Raw genomic sequence first — 17,352 nt, forward strand, 5'->3', positions numbered from 1 at the left:
GGGTCCTTACAAGAAATGAGATTTTTCTTGGTATTATCTTTCTGTACTTATAAATTCGGTGGCTAGTGGATTGAGTGTCACTAGGTTGTGAGCCTCACAAATCTGGCAGAGATTTCTCCGGTCTCTCTGCGTTACCAAATTCCTAATCTTTTTTGTTTTTGTTTTTCTTAACGCTTCTATTGTTTTTGCTGTTTTATATTTTGTTTACCTATTGTCACATTTACTATAATAATGACTAGTAAAATATTCATAATTTCTGAACTGATTAATCTGAAATAATCTATAAACCTTATTTGCATTAATAATTCTCCAAAAGAACTCATCAAAGTTAGTTTAAGACTTGAAAATTTTTCTATAGTCACTATTCAAACTCCTCCAATCTAGACACCCTCCTGGCTCCGATCCGGTTGAATGGTCATTGGTCAAGCCATTCCTAGGTAGGCTTGATGAACAATCAACTTCTTTAATTTAATCTATTTTAGGTGAATTAAAGAATGATAGATTGATGTTATCACCCCATGTGTTTTGAGCATTTTTTTAATGCCTCGGGACCAAAAATGTTGTCCTCGGATTCATCACTCAGATGGATTATATTGCACCATGCGTGAAGTTATTTATTACCACAAACTACTGTTAATTATATGGTTTTGTTTAATTAGTTGGAAGTGCAATTAACGAATAATTAATTGATTAATTACAGATGATTAGCAGGGATTTAGCGTACGTAAATGTACGAAGTTTGAATTTAGCAGAGGATGTGTTCATAGCAACATATGATATGATCCTTCAAAGTCAGATTATTCGTATTATTTTATTCAAATATATATATATTTTTAGTTACTCCGTATTTAAAAATTTAAGAAGTATTGCTTTGGGTTGTTGAAAGTTGAAACATTACAATAATTTGAACTTTCATTAAATAAAAATGGGGTTGATGAAACAAAATAAATAATTAAATAGAGATTAGTGGTGGGCTCCACTTTAACCTGTTCAATGATCTGTTTTATCATTATTCTTTTACTCACTTTTTTCTTTTCTTTTATTTATTTGGAAAACGGAGTAGAGGATTTCTCCATTTTCTTTTTTTTTTTAATTTAATGTTTGAAGTGATTTCCTATATATAAGATAACAAATATGTATTAACTATTATAACTTAATTGATTTTGAATTAATTGAATAAACTCATATTAAATTGTTACAATATACTCAGTATTTTTTAATACTTGGGAGCACATAAGAAATTAATTTTTTCTAATTAGATTACGAGGTGTCCTAAACAAATCCTAATTGTAAGAGATATCTTTAAGTCCGTATCATACTCAGACTAATCTCCGTTCACACTAGACTATCCCAATTAACAGATAAAGTGCTGATGACTAGATTAATTTTTTCATATAAGAAGAGCACACAAGAAATAAATTTACGTACATTAATTAAAATCGTGCTATATGCCTATATCTACATATATTCAGTAATTAAAAGATGTCTAAAATCATTTCAAAGAAGATCAAGAACGCAGAAGATTGTGCTGTGTTGTGTATAACTCTTTATTGATTCTTATTAATAGTTCACAAAACTATACAAAAATATTTAAGTATAAGAATTAAGTTCTATCCACTTCTTTTTTTTTTTTTTTTTTTGAATAATATCTTCTATCCACATCACTTATTTCGATACAAAATATTATTATTTATAAAGTATCATGTCCTGTATTTAGTGATTTTTCTCTCTTATATAGGTATATATAAGAAAAGTAAAATATGCAATGCTAGCAAACATAAAATGTGGCATCTCCAAGCACCTTGAAAGTTTCGAAATATTATATAGTCGGATCCGTAATACCATGAACCACGACTTAGTGTCAAATGTTAAATTGAGAGGGGGGTGGGGGGTGGGGAGTGAGTTGTAGTATTAATAAAAAAAAAAAAAAAAGGCTTGACTTTCCATAAATAGAAAGATGCTTTGGTTGTCATCTTTCCCTAAAGGGTGCGTATTGTTAGATGGGTGAGATCATGTCCAGCTCCTAACGCCATTAAATTGCTTGCATATGCTTCTCATCTACACCAACCCAAGACCATTACTTTTTTTTTTTTTTTGGGAGAAAAAAAAAAAGACCCAAGACCATTACTTAGTTCAACATATGGTGGTTCAGGTAGCTTGTTCTTATTTCAATTATAGTTTTTAATTAGTTGTTTACAGTTTAATTTATATATTATTCCCTTGAATTAATGTATAATACCTCATATGTATATGTAAATAAACTGGATGTATATAATATGTTATCTGCAAATATATAATATTGTCAATTACAACAGGTACATAATTTGAATATGGTTCATAATGTGCATGATAAACTTTGATCCACGATATAACGATTCAAAGCTTGTCCTTTGTAAAGTTCAAATTTTTGTTCACTATCCACAAATATACACTAGGATGGCTAATATGGTTATTTGGGTGGTCTAAATCGTATGATTAATGAACTGTTGGTGAGTCACCTTCAACAGTCTCACATAGCGACATCATATAAAGTTTGCTGGGATGTTTATACGAAAACTAAAGTGAGATCTAAATTCATAAGAGGTTAAGTCGTAGCAGTAGTGGATGTTTTGTTTTTTTTTGCTTTATGGAATTTGTTTCTTCTTCTTTGGAAGAGACATTGGCACTAGAACCTTACTGGTTAGACCATAGTTGCTGAGAATCATGCCAATCGAGAAGGAAAGTTTTATCACAAGGGGCGTTTGGTTCAGGTTATATAAAATAACCCATGGAATGTGACATTCCAAAGCTCACATTCCGGTGTTTGGTTCATATTATCTTAGAGAATCTAACATTCTCAAGGAATGTCACATTCCCTCCACATAGGATTTTGAATGGAATGTGATTCCCTTCAAAATCTTAGGTAATGTAAGATAACCTTGGTTATGTTAGTTTATTTTATATATATATATATATATATATTTGTAATTAAATATTTTTTTATTTTTATTATGTTATGTTAGCATATAAAATAATTTTGTTTCTCAAGTTCAAGATTTTAGTTAATATTTTAAAATCATGTAATTATATATGATACCGTTATCTTATTTATTTATTTTAATTTTTAAATTTATTAAAATATATGAAAATATGTTAAGGATATTATACTGTGTATAAAAGATAACCATAAATCAAACATGATTATATTACATACCCCAATTTTAACCAAACACAGGAATCTAACATTCCCAGTAATCTAACATTCCCAGCAATCTAACATTCCCTAAGATAATCTGACATTCCGTGAACCAAACAACCCCTGTTATTTGTTACCTGTTACTACAATATATAATGAATTGTTACATTGTTCACCATCGGAAGACATTATCTGGTAGATCACTTAGGATTCTAGTAGATCTTGCTTCAGTTCAATAGGTTTATATCTTCGATAGACCCGACTGGCAAATCTCAACTCTGTTGTTTGATTTAATCCAACAGTAGCCCTTTAATTCAAGTGTTAATATCTTCTGGTAGATATCTTATATATCATCTAACTTTGATTGGAATCATCAAAAGTACTTAAGTTAGGATTCGATAGACCTTTTGTAGAAAATTCTAGGTCTACCAGCAAATATACTTTCAATACGAGGAATATCGTTTGTCATTTTTTGAAAAGAGTTATTGCGCACACTTTTCAATGGCACTTTGACAACAAAATATCTTTTGATTACGAGCAAACATGCTTTTTGGACCTACACCAATCAGAAACATTTCTTTTACACAAAAGGAAATGATTTTTATCCGCTAGTTAATAGCGTGTTGTAAAAAGGAGGAAATTAAATGTAAGCTTTTGGACATCTACCATTTCAGAAGGCACCAACAAGTAAATTTCGAAAATTCAATTTTCTAGGCTCCTAGCTCTACATGAAGAGCCACTCCTAAAGCATGAAGAAATTATGAAGTTAAGAGATTATAAAAGTTGACAAATTTTCTAAGAGCAAACTCAAGAAGTACCTAGTCATTCTGAAAGTGCTTTAAGAATCTTTATAGCTTTTGCCCAGTTTAGTCTTCCAGCAGACTACACACTACTCCTTGTCTCAACGACTTTGATGGACTTCTTTCAAGGCAACTTGGTGGATGATCATTGAAGAAGATAGTCAGGCAATGAAGAACGTGCAACTTAGTGTGGAAAGCTATTCGAATGTTTACTAACTGGAAGTGTAGTAAATAACCTAGTTGGCTTGCTTTGCAACTAGTGTGAAAAGCTAAGGGCCAGATTCACTTGTATTCAACTAATACTATTGAAACTTCTTACGTTAAGTAGGAGAGTGAAGTAGAGTTAACGCGAACCATTATAAAAATTTTGTCTCAATCTCTCTCTACCCTAAACTCTTTATATTTCTGTTGAGCTTATTACTATTTGCACCCACTCACATTTAACTTATTGCTACAAAATCTCTTTATGGTAAGATTAAAGACTTGGGCTTTGGCTCTGTTTGGCAAAGCTTATTTAGGAGCTTATAGCTTATTTTAAGCTATTAATAAGCTATAAGTTCTGTTTGGTAATGTTCCCAAAATAAGCTCCTAGCTTAAAATAAGAGCTTATTTTGAAACGCTACCTTAGTTAGCGTTTCAAAATAAGCTCCTAGCTTCCTAACTTTTTTTTCCATCTTTATCCTTATTATTTTAAAGAAATGACATAATTTACCCTTTCCAATTAAAACCTTTTTCTCTTCTCCTTTATCCGCAACTTTCACCGCAATTATTATTATTATTATTATTATTATTATTATTATTATTATTATTATTATTATTATATTATTATTATTATTATTATTATTATTATTATTATTATTATTATTATTATTATTATTATTATTATTATTATTATTATTATTATTATTATGAGATTTGCAACAATATTGCTACTTCATTATGAGATGTTATATCATGATTATGCTAATAGTTTTATTTCAAAATGTTAAATTTTAATATATATGTAAACAAACTAATTTAAATTTTATGAAGATGTCCTTTTTAGTTTTTTTTTTTTTTTTTTTTTTACATTTATCAGCTTATCAAAAAACTAATTTTACCAAACACTTTCAATCATAACAGATAGCTTAACAGCTATTCAGTTTTCAGCTTCGAGCTTATAGCTTTTCAACTTTCAGCTCCTAGCTTATAGCTTTTCAGCTAGATTTGCCAAACAGAGCCTTTGTAAACACTCTAATTGTTTTTAAAAATTTAAAATAGTTAAAAAGTCTATTCAACTCCCTCAGTCCTCACTTTCTCTTCTAGACTTTTTTCTTGCCTCGAGGTGTTATACCTATTTATATTTATTGATTGCAGTTAGATTGATTACCTCAGTCATAAGTTACTCAAATTAATGCGCAGTGTCTAGTTGAATTGTTTCGAGATATTGGATTAGAAATATTTGTCAGATCAATCCAAGGGAGCAAGAGCTAGCCTGGGTATATAAAGGTGGGTGATATGATTTAAGTTGTCCTATTCCAAGTTGATCGTAGTAAAGCATAGATGGAGTTGTAATTGTAGCATATAATCATATTATATTCCTAATACAAGGCAACAAGTGAGTGTGGTCAGAAGATTTTATCATAATGTAATTAAGAGACATTACCCATGAATAAAGACAATGTCTCCATGTTAGGATACATAATTCATGATCTACTACCAATAATATCTTCTTGATATACATTATTAATGCTTTGTTGAAATTTAATCCTTCAATTTCATTATGAAATCTCACTAGTGGCAGTGTGGGAGCAACCTCTCAAAATGAGGGGGGTTTCGTATGCGCAGTAAGCAAATGTCTAGCCTCTCTGATTCATGTTCAGTTGAGTTATCATGATTTACATCATCCCAGATGTTCTGTCGGGTCAGGGTGTGGGGGGCCCTTAGGGTTGGGGTTCAACCTTTTGGAAATAATAATATCTTCTTGATATACATTATTAAGGCTTTATTAAAATTTAATTCAACATCTACTACCAATAATATCTTCTTGATATACATTATTAAGGCTTTGTTGAAATTTAATCCTTCAATTTCAATTTATTCTTGATCCTTGATATACTGAGAAATCAAACTCTGCTACAATTAAAGCTACATGAGGTCAACTGGTTATAGGGGTGAAGTTTGAGAAAAATGACCAGGAATTGGGAGCAACCTCTCAAAGTGAGTACGTAGTAAGCAAAGGTCTAGCCTCTATGGTTCAATTAAGTTACCATGATTTACATGTCGAGTCGGAGTGTGAAGGGCCTTTGAGGCTGGAGATTCAACCTTTTTGGGAAGAAGGAAGAAAGCTACATGAGGTAACATAACATAAAATTTAGTATTAAAAATACAAATAGCATTGTTTTAAAGATTTGTTGGTGTTGTTGTTGTTGTTGTTGTTATTATTATTATATTATTGGGCCACTAATTTTTCATGTCGCCTTTCATATTCCTCAGCTTCTGATAAAGTTACTAGGCCCAATATTCAGCTTATAACCAAAATAAAGACGGAGAAGATGATTTGTATTGGGCTCTTGGGTATAGTTTATTGTACTGGATGAATTGAATGTTCAGAAATGATTTGGAAGGAATCTCAACTCGATCTGACCATAAAAATGAATAATTTCATTTTGGTCTGAAAGTTTAACAATTCAATTTCAATATATATAGTCATTAATGATGTTTTTTTTTGTTTTTTTTTTTTTTTTAATGAAATAGTATGCCAAATTGACATGATAATTGGAGTGATGGAATAAAAGTTCTGATCCAATATGAAGTATACACACAGATTAGAAATTTATGAAATTGAGAAAAGAATTTCATTCAAAGATACATGAAAGTTACAAACAAACAAAGAAAAATTATAATTATTTTGTATTTGCTTGAGCAAAACTTTTCTTTCACTCAAGAAACGAATACGGCATCTATAATTGAGAAAAATGCTCACTCGTTTATTAATTGTCACTCTTTACTTCTGTATTGTGTCTGTTCCTCGTCTCCGGCCTCCCACGTTTGGTTCCTCTCACAAATTAAACTGGTAAGTTTTCCGGTTATATGGTTGTTTTAACACTTGGGTAGATCCTTAGGTGGTGGCAGAAGACTTTCGTTAGGACCCTTTCCATTATCCACAAGGAATGCCATCTTTAATCCCCATGTTGTGTGCACTTCAAGATGACAATGCATGAACCATACTCCTGCAAAGTGTAAATAATATAATTTCGATGAGTATAAGTTACAAAATTGGAATATTTGTTTGGTCATAAATCATAATTAAAAGTTTAAATTGATAATGAGATTATATTCTCAGGCCCTCACACTGTTGTCACTGGTGAGTCATTGTTTTCAAACTTCACCTCTATAACCAACTGAGCTGTCCAGACTAATCTGTTATATTCATGCCTTCATGGCCTAAGACCTTACCATAGTAATTGTACATATATTATTTTATATATATTATAATCCATAACCAGTACCTGGATTGTCAGCACGGAATCTTATAGCAACCCATCCACCTGCCGGAATTCCGATAGTGTTTCTCTCGACTGGGTCAACGAGATTGAACTTCTTAGGATCGGTTTTGGGGTTGAAATTTCCTAACCCTTTTCCGACGGCGAAGAAGTTGAATCCATGCAAATGGATCGGATGGTTTTCCGGGGCTATGATCCCGGTGTCCTGCAAAACCAACTGGACCGTTGAATTGTACGCCAGCCGGAAAAGCTTTGTTCCCGTCGTAGTCTGCAGGTTGGCCGGACCGGCGCCGGTGTAGTTGAAAGCGAACGGAGGATTCGCCGGGAAATCGGTGGTGAACACTCCCTTTATACCGAAGAAATGGGCTTGCAAGAGAGCCGTGGTGGGCATGACAAAGGTGACGTTGTTTAAACTGGCGACGACCCGGCTCCCGTTGCCGGCTTTGCAAGACGGGCACGGGTTGATTCCGAGCCCGGCCGTGAATAAGAGCGAGTGGTCCACGGTCTGGGGAACGTTCGCCGGGAATTGCTTCGAATTGAGACTTCTCAGAGAGTCTACGAAGCTGTTGGCCACGGGGGTGGCGTTCATGGGCGGCGCGGTAGTGAGGGTAGTGGGGCCGCTGGCGAGTGTGCCGGTATAGTGGAGAGTGGCGGTGGCTGTCTGGTTGTCAACAGCGACCGGAGCGTCCATGAAGGGGGAGGCGGCCACCATGTACTGGCCGGAGCCCTGGTCGGCGGTGACGATGACGTTGGTGGTTTGCCCCGGGGCGATCACGATCGTGTCAGTCTTGAAGGGCTTTACGTACGTGGCATCAACCTCCACCACCGTCATCTTGTGGCCGGCGATCTTGAAGAATAGCTCTTCATTGAGCGCAGCGTTGATCACTCTTAGCATGTACCTTTTCCCAGCTTCAACACTCAATCTATATCCACCTGTAATAAATCATATTCAGATCCCAATATTATCCTAGATTGTCCATATATAACCCAAAAAAACAACTGTTATTGAAGTCAAACTTGTAACATTATGCTTATCAGTCTAACCAATTTGGCTGGCCGGAGTTGTCCCGTTATTATAATTGTACATAATTAGGTTAAAATGTCACTATATGTTGGGCGTCGGTCTGGTTGGCCGAGTTCAGCCCCTGCTGGATTCGAGACGTGGTCCGATGGCTCACCATGGAGAGACGTGGTTAAATGGTTAATGTCCACCTACTTATGTTTTGAGTAGAATATGACAAGCAGGTACCATAGAACTCTATGGTTAAAACTTTCAACAATCCCGGGATAGATAACTACTGGGAAGTAAGTATAGTGCAGAGTTGAGATCCAACACTATAATTAGAATCGTTTAGTACTAATACCTTGTGTTGAACAATTTGCGACGGGTCCGGGATGGCCATTGATGGTATGAGCATCAGAAACATTGGGGGCTAAACCTGATTTCAATGCTTCATTGATCACAGCTTCCGTATCAGATTTCCACCACTCAGCTGCAAATTGTCCAAATGATTAATTAATTATTTCTGCAAACTATATATACCCTTGTTCTTAGTATTGTTAGTTTTTATATTTGCTTACCTAGTACTACAACAGCTTCGTGGTCGGGTTTGGGGAAAGGGTAAGGGACACCAAGCTTAGGCAATATAACCAAGGCACCATGGACAGTAGACCTCAACCACAGAATATGTGCATGCCATAATAGCGTTCCCCTTTGACCTGTAATGGTAAAATTGTACATATAACTATGCCCCGGACGAATTGGACATTGTGTGATATATGCCGGTCCATCTGCCCAACCGGTCCGAAGTTGCCTAATACCGTGCCTGTTATTATAAAGTAGGAAATATGTTAATGACAACTAACTTAACTAGAGGAAGCTTTATCACTAAGCTAACTAGCTAGAGGTGAGAGTTAGTAGGAAATGAAATTAATTAAAATGATGAGTTAATTAAGGGTTACGTGACTGAATTATATTACCAGTGAATGGAGACGTTGTATTTAACATAATTGACAACTCTAATGAGCACTGTATCATCTTCCCTAGCATAGATGGTGGGTCCTGGAAACTTTCCATTGACTGTGACCGTAGGCTTGGATGAGCACACGCGAGTCATGTTCTTCATCACCACCTAAACGAATAAAATTGTTAGTTAGTTCAATTATATAATACTTTAATTGATTTGTTGTACTTGCTACTATATAAACTGAGAACTAACCATTATATTATTTTAAAAAATATCTTGAAACCTATCCCTATTGAGCTTTAAAGAAACTCCATCCAATATTCACGTGAGGAAAAAAAAGTATGTTGAAATAGTTTAGATCAACCACTATAACTAATTAGAAAATTTTAATTTTGACTCCAAGCTAGCTGAATAATTAAATACTAGAAACTGCAACCACTCTAAGTAAGGTTTTATCACTTACCAGAATTGAAGGTTCATCATCACCTTAATAGGTTTATGAATTAAAACATGTCATGTAAATAGGGAGTAAAAAACGGAATAAAAATTGAAAATTAAAAGTTGTGTCTTGATGACTTGTCTGTGTTACATTATGTTACCAGATTACAAAGTGTTGAGAAATTATAATTCATACTTACATCAAACTTGTAATGTCGAACCCGACATTCGACGATCGCCGGAAACATGCAGCAGGCAAGGAGGACGACAATCCGAAACCAAGAACACTCCATCATAGTATGTAGTTGTGGTGTGTTTTTCTGGGTTGTCGCAATGAAGCAATGAGGGCACAATGCAAATAAAGGGGATATATAGGAGATGAAGCCATATATCAGCCCAAATATAATTAAAGGGCCTCTGATCTGCTGCCATGTCGTTTTTCTTGGTTAGGTGACAAGTGTCATCTTCTTCTCATTTCTCAGTCTTGGTTTGAACTTCAACAAAACATCATCGTCGTCGTCCATTATCCTTCAATACAGTATTAGGTAATTCCCTCCCAATCATTTCTTGCACCTTACATAAAGTTAGTTGTCACATATATATTTTTCTATTTGTGGTACCCCACTTCTAATTTACTTTCTAAGCTAAGTTATTATTCACTTACCTCCTAACCTCCTTATAATTGCATCTCTTTCTTTTCTTAATCATCATTTTGATCATCAAAATCAGAAATTGCTACAATGTGCCCAATGCAAAGAACATAATTGTTTTTGTTACCCATAAGATATCCCAATAAGATGACATAGGTTAAATTTCTTTTAATTTAATTCGAGTTAACACATCATGTCTTATACCAAGTTATATTCAATTACGAAGTACTTAAACAAAGTGACATCTTTTTAGTTTTGATAAGATTAAATTTAGTATCGTACATTCAGTGTATTTATGGATATGTGTTAGTCTATTAATTTGAGAATATTTAGTTCTCTTAACGTGAGAGTTATTGTATGTCAGTATGTCCCTAATAATTATATGTTGTTATAGTAGGTCGATGCAAAGAAATTATAATTAATTTACAATATTAATTTGATGGTATATATTATTATTCTAGTACTAGAGGATAAGTTGACCATGCTTGTATGCTTGGTTACAAATAGTACATTATGGATATATGCTAACGGCTAAGGTACACTCTAGGTGAAGTTCGTCTTGTAACCTATCCTACAAAGAATCATAAAGAAATAAACTAATTTAGATTGTTTATAGTTGACTGATTCAAACCGAGAAGGTCAGTAGACAATTATTAATGTAGAGAGTCAAATTTATAATAGTGTATTTATCAAGTTAAATGTTTGACCAACCGATTTGCTAGAGTTGTCCTCATAAAGAGTTTTGTTGTCATATTACATGGTGATAATATAAAAAATATTGATGGTTGTAGTTTTATCTATCAATAGTATAATTATGTTTTCCTTGATGCTTTTAGCTAGGGTTAGCACTTAGCAGTTAGCACAACTTTGTTTCCATATTATTCTAGAATTGTATGCTTATATACTCTCATCATAAAAGGCAATTAATCCCTAGATTAGGATAAGTAATTAATATATTGTTGGGCGTCGGTCGGGTTGGCCGAGTTCAGCCCATGCTCGATTCTAGACGTGGTGATGTGGCTTACTATGGAGAGATGTGGTTAAATGGTTAATGTTCTCCTACTTATCACCAATTGGTTTTGAGTAGGATATGACAACCAGATACCATAGAGCTCTGTGATTAAGTGTGCTTGACTTCCGGCAAGCTTTAATTTGTGGTTTTTCTGACAATCTCGGAATGGGTGACCCCTGGAAAGTGAGTGCAGTGCTGAGATCCAACATATATATTTAAATAAGTATAGTAGTTACCCCACCCGTTTGTATTGCTGGTTTGTTGATTTCGTAATGTGATTGTTTAGCGTTTTTGTTCAAAAAAAAGGTATAGTAGTTACGTTCTAGGGTCACTGGGTCAGCATAGCTTTGTTTCCATAGTATTTTAGAATTGTACTCCGTATGTTTACATACTCTCATTATAAAAGGCAATTGATCCCTAGATTAGGATAAGTCATGAATTAATATATTTAACATCTGATAAGTAGATTAAGAGTTTATATTCTATATGCCCCTTCTAATTAACAATTAAATGACACATACACACAGCTGAGTTTCACATCATATCAGTTTATATCAAAGTTATGTTTTTTTTTTTGTTTTTGTTTTTGTTTTTTTTTTTTTTCAAAAGAAAAATATTTTAGAATTAATACTGAAGAAATTTCTAAGAGAAATTTCTAACTTAGAGAAACATTTGAAAACTAGTCCAAAATATAAGAATTTATAACAATAAAACAAAGTGAGTGTTTGTCAGATACTACATGTAACAGGATCATCAATAATAGTTTGTAGAAAAGTATTTATTAAATTAACTATTTACTATTAGTTAATAACATATAAAGACATGATCTATGAAAAGTATTTATTAAATTAACTATTTATTACGGAGTATAAGTTAGTAACATATAAAGACATGATCTATTATTTAAAGTTTTCCAATTATCACTAACTAAAAACATAAAAATTAATTTTTAAAATTTTAACCCTCGCATTAGATTTTTACTTGGAACTCCGGTCATTTTTAATTTGATTGCATGAATTTAATTTGTTCAAGGAGTTAATTGCATTTTCTTTTTGAAGTTGAATGCCATTGATATTGCAAATACGGGGTATACGTAGAGGGTAACCCGTGTGTAGGAGTGATTGGGTATTGAAACTCGAAGCTCCTAACAGTGGGTTGAGAAGCTCCGGTCCAATCTCATGCCAAAAGTCTCTTCCAAGTAGCAACAAATGCACTATTTATAGGGAAATGAGGGGACATGTCCCGGGCCTTCGACATGGGCGACACGTGGCAAGCATGCACCGGTCACGGTCGAGGCCGTGTATTGCCGCGCCACGCGGCGATATCAAACTAAGGCCACCAGGGGCGCGGAGCTGAAGGCATACCGATCGGGCCCGAGCGTGGAGGGGTCAGGCAAGCGAAACCGACCGGGGCAGGGCGGGGCCAGACCGACGGCGGGGAGCGGCCGAGGAGGCGGTCAATCCGATTGGTCCCGAATCCCAAGGATCCCCGACAAGTGTACCGAGCGTGTTGCTGCCTTTACAGGGGTGCATACCCTATTAGCCATAATTGTATTTTTGTGCATAATTCGATGACTAATTTGAGTTTTATTATTGAGAGATATTGTCTGCATAATCATGGAACAATGTCCCTATTTATAGGATTGAGAAACAATTGCATGTAAATAATTACTCCTATTCTTACTCTAAATAGGTTCCTATAATCCAAGGACCCTTATTTGGATAAGGGTTAAAATGCCTACTACTTCTCTTACTTCCACCATATTTCCATGTTGCTTAGAATAAACTTCACTTCCTCACATACATCCTAGGCTAGCCAAATCCAAGTCTATCTCAGTATATATGCTAATCTAGTCTCCATGGCCTATTAACGCCACCAATCTACACCTACAAAATCCGACAGTTATGTCATGGATCTCGGTTAAAATACACAATTTTTATATTGAATGTTCATAATTTATATACTAAATGTTCAAATTCAAATTGTGAATATTCAGTATGGAAATTGTAAACATTTAGTATATAAAATTTGTGAACATTCAATATATAAATTGTGTACTTTTAGACTAGTCCACAGAATAATTTGCCTACAAAATCTGAACCTAGCAAATACAATTGTTATTTTTACATTATTTTAAAATCAAATGGTATATATACTCCAATTTATTAATTAAGACAAGTTTATTTGCTTAACATCTAACCAATTATGACAGTACAACTACTTAATAAATTAAAGAAGTAAATGCAACGTTACTTTAAATACCACATGCATGTTAAGAGCTAACACTATTAATACAATTTTGAACTTAAATTCAACATCTTTCAATTCAATAACTAACCTATCGTACAGATCAAGAATCTATAAACAAATATAGATATATACTCTAATTTCTAAATCTTAACCAGAAAATAGAGTGAAACTAACATAGAAAAATGGTACATGGTGGTGACATTATGATTGAATATAAGAAAGTAGAGAATAACATAAACCAACAAATTAAACCCAAGTAAGTGTGGTTGTGAAATTGTTTTCAATGGCATTATTGGTTGGGTACATACCAATTGCAACTGTTATATCATGTATCAGGGTCCACCTTACCTTACGAATCCTGATTCAAAACGACATTCAAATTACGTGAACATATTATGTATTTTTAGTTAATAAATCATATACCTATTACAATTAACATACTATATACCTTCAGTTTATTCGCATGTATATAATCTGTTAACTGAATATACATAATATATTAACTGCTGGTACATGATTTAAATATCATTTTATTGTCAGGATCCTTAATTCAAAGTGTATCTTGGTTCATGGTATAATTTGCCTACTAAGTACATGGTAGCCAAAAAAGCAAAACAATGATTCATTGTTTGAAAGGTAAGATTAAGGCAGCCCAACTACAGCAGTTTCCAACAACTGTCCTCGTCAGTTCACTTGATGATCAAATTCCGACCACTCAGCCCAACTACTAATACAAATATAAAATGAAATTTTCAACAATTATTGTTGGAACTTGGTCAACCGACAGAATCTTCCTGGAATTGGGAGGGAATTCGACCAGCTACTTTGCTTTTGGTAGATTATGTTTCCCTTTCAATTGGGTTAATGCTAATTTTAATGTTTTATGGTAAAAATTCCAAGAAAATTCTTGAACTTGGTACAGTTTTGCTCATTAAGAATGTGACTGGTAAACAAACAGATAGAGTAGGATCAACACAAATCAGATCCGAGCTATCCTAGCTGATTGTTGAATCTTCAATTCTTTCTTCAGTGCCAATTGTTTGCTTTCCGGATATTGCAAATAATGTTGGAAAAATAGCAAAAATGGCATTGTAAGTGGCTATTTTGTGGTATAAATATAGGTGAGACCTACTTCTAATTTTAGTCGGGTCAAAGTGGATTCGGGTTATTCGTAGTAGGACGAAGAGATTAATATATTGCACGTTCAAAACGAATAATGGGTAAATAAGAAATTGATTCTCAAAATTTTGAAAAATGAAGGTGAAAAGGCTTTAAAATAGCCTTTGTCTTGCACCACTATATATACAAGAGTTTTTTAAAGGCATGTTGAATTGAATAATATAGAGGCTCTCTCTTGACTTGTGTACGTTGGCACTTGTGCCTTGCAGGGATAAATTATCCCAATTTTTAAAAAAATATTTTCCAACATTTTAGCTATTGTCTGAGTAGTAACCAGGGTTTCAATTGAATACCTGAGCTGCAACTCTTCGGAGTACCTTTTTGAGTATTAATTCTGATGTTACGGAATTAATTGTGAAATAATTTCAATTTTAAATTTTAAAATTAATTTCCAGAGTAAAGTTGTCTGTTATGAAAGTTACACAGACTGATTTTATTATCATATTAATGTCATGTTAATTGCTATTAATTCATCATCTCCTATATAAGCATGGTTGAGCAACATATTTTAGATACAACAATTTTTATTTTTATTTTATTTTTATTAGTACCTTTGAGAGGTAGCAAATAAAGTTTTAAAGGGAGATTAGTGTTTCGCTCGACTCGTACTAAGAACTTAAACCTTTCATTTTTTGTGCTTGTTATTTTTCCAAAAATATTATTTTGTAGTAATATTTCGTAACAAATAAATGCTAAGATGTATATTAATATCTTACTAACAACGGAGTTACGAAAATTAACATTAGTTTTTCAATCATTGAATTTGTTTTGACGAACATACAGATTTAAATAACACTCAACATCGATCTAGATCTTCAAAATCCTCACTAGATTATCTAAATGGGTTAAAAAGATTTTCAATGAAGTCAAAGAAAGAATTATATTGGTGATAAAAGAAATTTGCTAAAGGATAGTATTATTACATTTTAACATGTAGAGTTCATGAACATGAGATGAAATTGGTAACAAAAGACAAATTATAGAACTGTCATTAGAGTCAAAGGCAAAACATGATTAAAGTATTAGTTGAGAATTAAATTTAGAGATATCAATATACATGAAAACTAATTAAATTTGATATTTTCCTTTCAAAAAAAAATTAAATTTGATATTAATTCGTAGACATAATGGTCATAGAGGTGTCAATAATTAATGTGGAAAAAGCTACCTCATCACGAGTTAAAAATTGTGCATGTGGACTTTATAGACTTGTATGGGATTAGAACTTATTAGAATCCTCTAGCTCTAGACCACATCATACGGGGTGATGGTTTTATGAGTTATCTCACGTGCTAATTTTTTAAAATAAAAATTATTATTTTAATAATTAATTTTATTTCATTACTTATTATATTTTAATATATAATTATGAAAATATATATTTAAAATTTATAAATACTAACTATATTTTAATAAATAATAAATTTTACTCATAAATTTATAAATTTTACTTGCACCTATAATACATTTTATATGCACTTGTAATACATTTTCCTTGCACTTCGATGTTCAATTATTTACAAAAATGCTATCGCGTTTTTTTTTTTTTTTTTTTTTTTAAATCAGTGTTTCTCATCCATTAGATCTGGACACGTGGACGGATATCAGACATTCGCATATTCACACTTGGGTGCTCCATTTGCACCAGAGTGCAATTATATATATACTAATTTTTTACGCGCATTGCGCGATTGGGATGATGCCCAATGTTTTTTTTTTTGTTTTTTTTTTTTAAAAAAAAAGTACTTTAAAGTATATCAAGACAAGATTATATTGGAATTGTTCATGCATAGATAATTGAATGTTGAATTCGCGTATTTAAATAGGTAATTCTAAGTTTACAAATGCAAGATAATATAGTCAAGATTGATTATAATTGTCAATCAAATAATTGTATATGCATGGTTGAAACCAAATACGGGACATAAGGGATAGCAAATAAAAATTAGGGCATAAAATATATACCAATATTGAAGAGCTAACTGCTGATTGCCAAACAAGAATATTGCGAGGTAGTTTCTCACTTCAATTTGTTGTGTGATTTGAATACTCTTTTTGTAAATAAATCCCCCAAATAGTTAATGTGATTGACTTAATTATATTTTTTTATTTTTTATTTTTAAAACAATTATTATTGTTATTACTATTATTATTATTATTATTATTATTATTATTATTATTATTATTATTATTATTATTATTATTATTATTATTATTAAATATATGTATACCTCAGGTAATTTTACATGTTAATCTAAACAGCTAATTTTTTCAAATATCTTTTTACCAACCGTTGATATAATTCGCTGGTCAAATCCGCTAACACTAACCGCTAACTACTGATTGTCAAACAAGGACATTGCGAGATAGTTTTCACTTCAATTTGTTGTGTGATT

At 32.7% G+C, this 17,352-nt stretch overlaps 1 protein-coding gene across 1 annotated transcript; it reads right to left on the minus strand.

The window, feature by feature from the left end:
* Positions 1–6,775: 6,775 nt before the first annotated feature.
* On the minus strand, positions 6,776–10,203 carry LOC109180893 (laccase-4-like). Its single transcript, XM_019330598.1, has 6 exons — positions 10,066–10,203; positions 9,441–9,592; positions 9,042–9,286; positions 8,825–8,953; positions 7,467–8,393; positions 6,776–7,187 (listed from the first exon to the last, which is right to left on the minus strand). Exons 1-6 carry the CDS (start codon positions 10,159–10,161, stop codon positions 7,057–7,059), a joined length of 1,680 nt encoding a protein of 559 aa, XP_019186143.1. The 5' UTR covers positions 10,162–10,203; the 3' UTR covers positions 6,776–7,056.
* Between the last annotated feature and the right edge of the window lie 7,149 nt (positions 10,204–17,352).

Source organism: Ipomoea nil, unplaced genomic scaffold (assembly GCF_001879475.1).
Source record: "Ipomoea nil cultivar Tokyo-kokei standard unplaced genomic scaffold, Asagao_1.1 scaffold1043, whole genome shotgun sequence".
Classification (NCBI taxonomy): domain Eukaryota; kingdom Viridiplantae; phylum Streptophyta; class Magnoliopsida; order Solanales; family Convolvulaceae; genus Ipomoea; species Ipomoea nil.

Excerpts from the sequence above, each read along its gene's own strand:
- LOC109180893 (XM_019330598.1), bottom strand. The coding sequence starts at position 10,161 with ATGATGGAGTGTTCTTGGTTTCGGATTGTCGTCCTCCTTGCCTGCTGC. Across the intron at positions 9,593-10,065 it reads TTCGACATTACAAGTTTGAT|GTGGTGATGAAGAACATGAC; the intron begins GTAAGTATGAAT and ends TTATTCGTTTAG. Across the intron at positions 7,188-7,466 it reads ATTCCGTGCTGACAATCCAG|GAGTATGGTTCATGCATTGT; the intron begins GTACTGGTTATG and ends TACACTTTGCAG.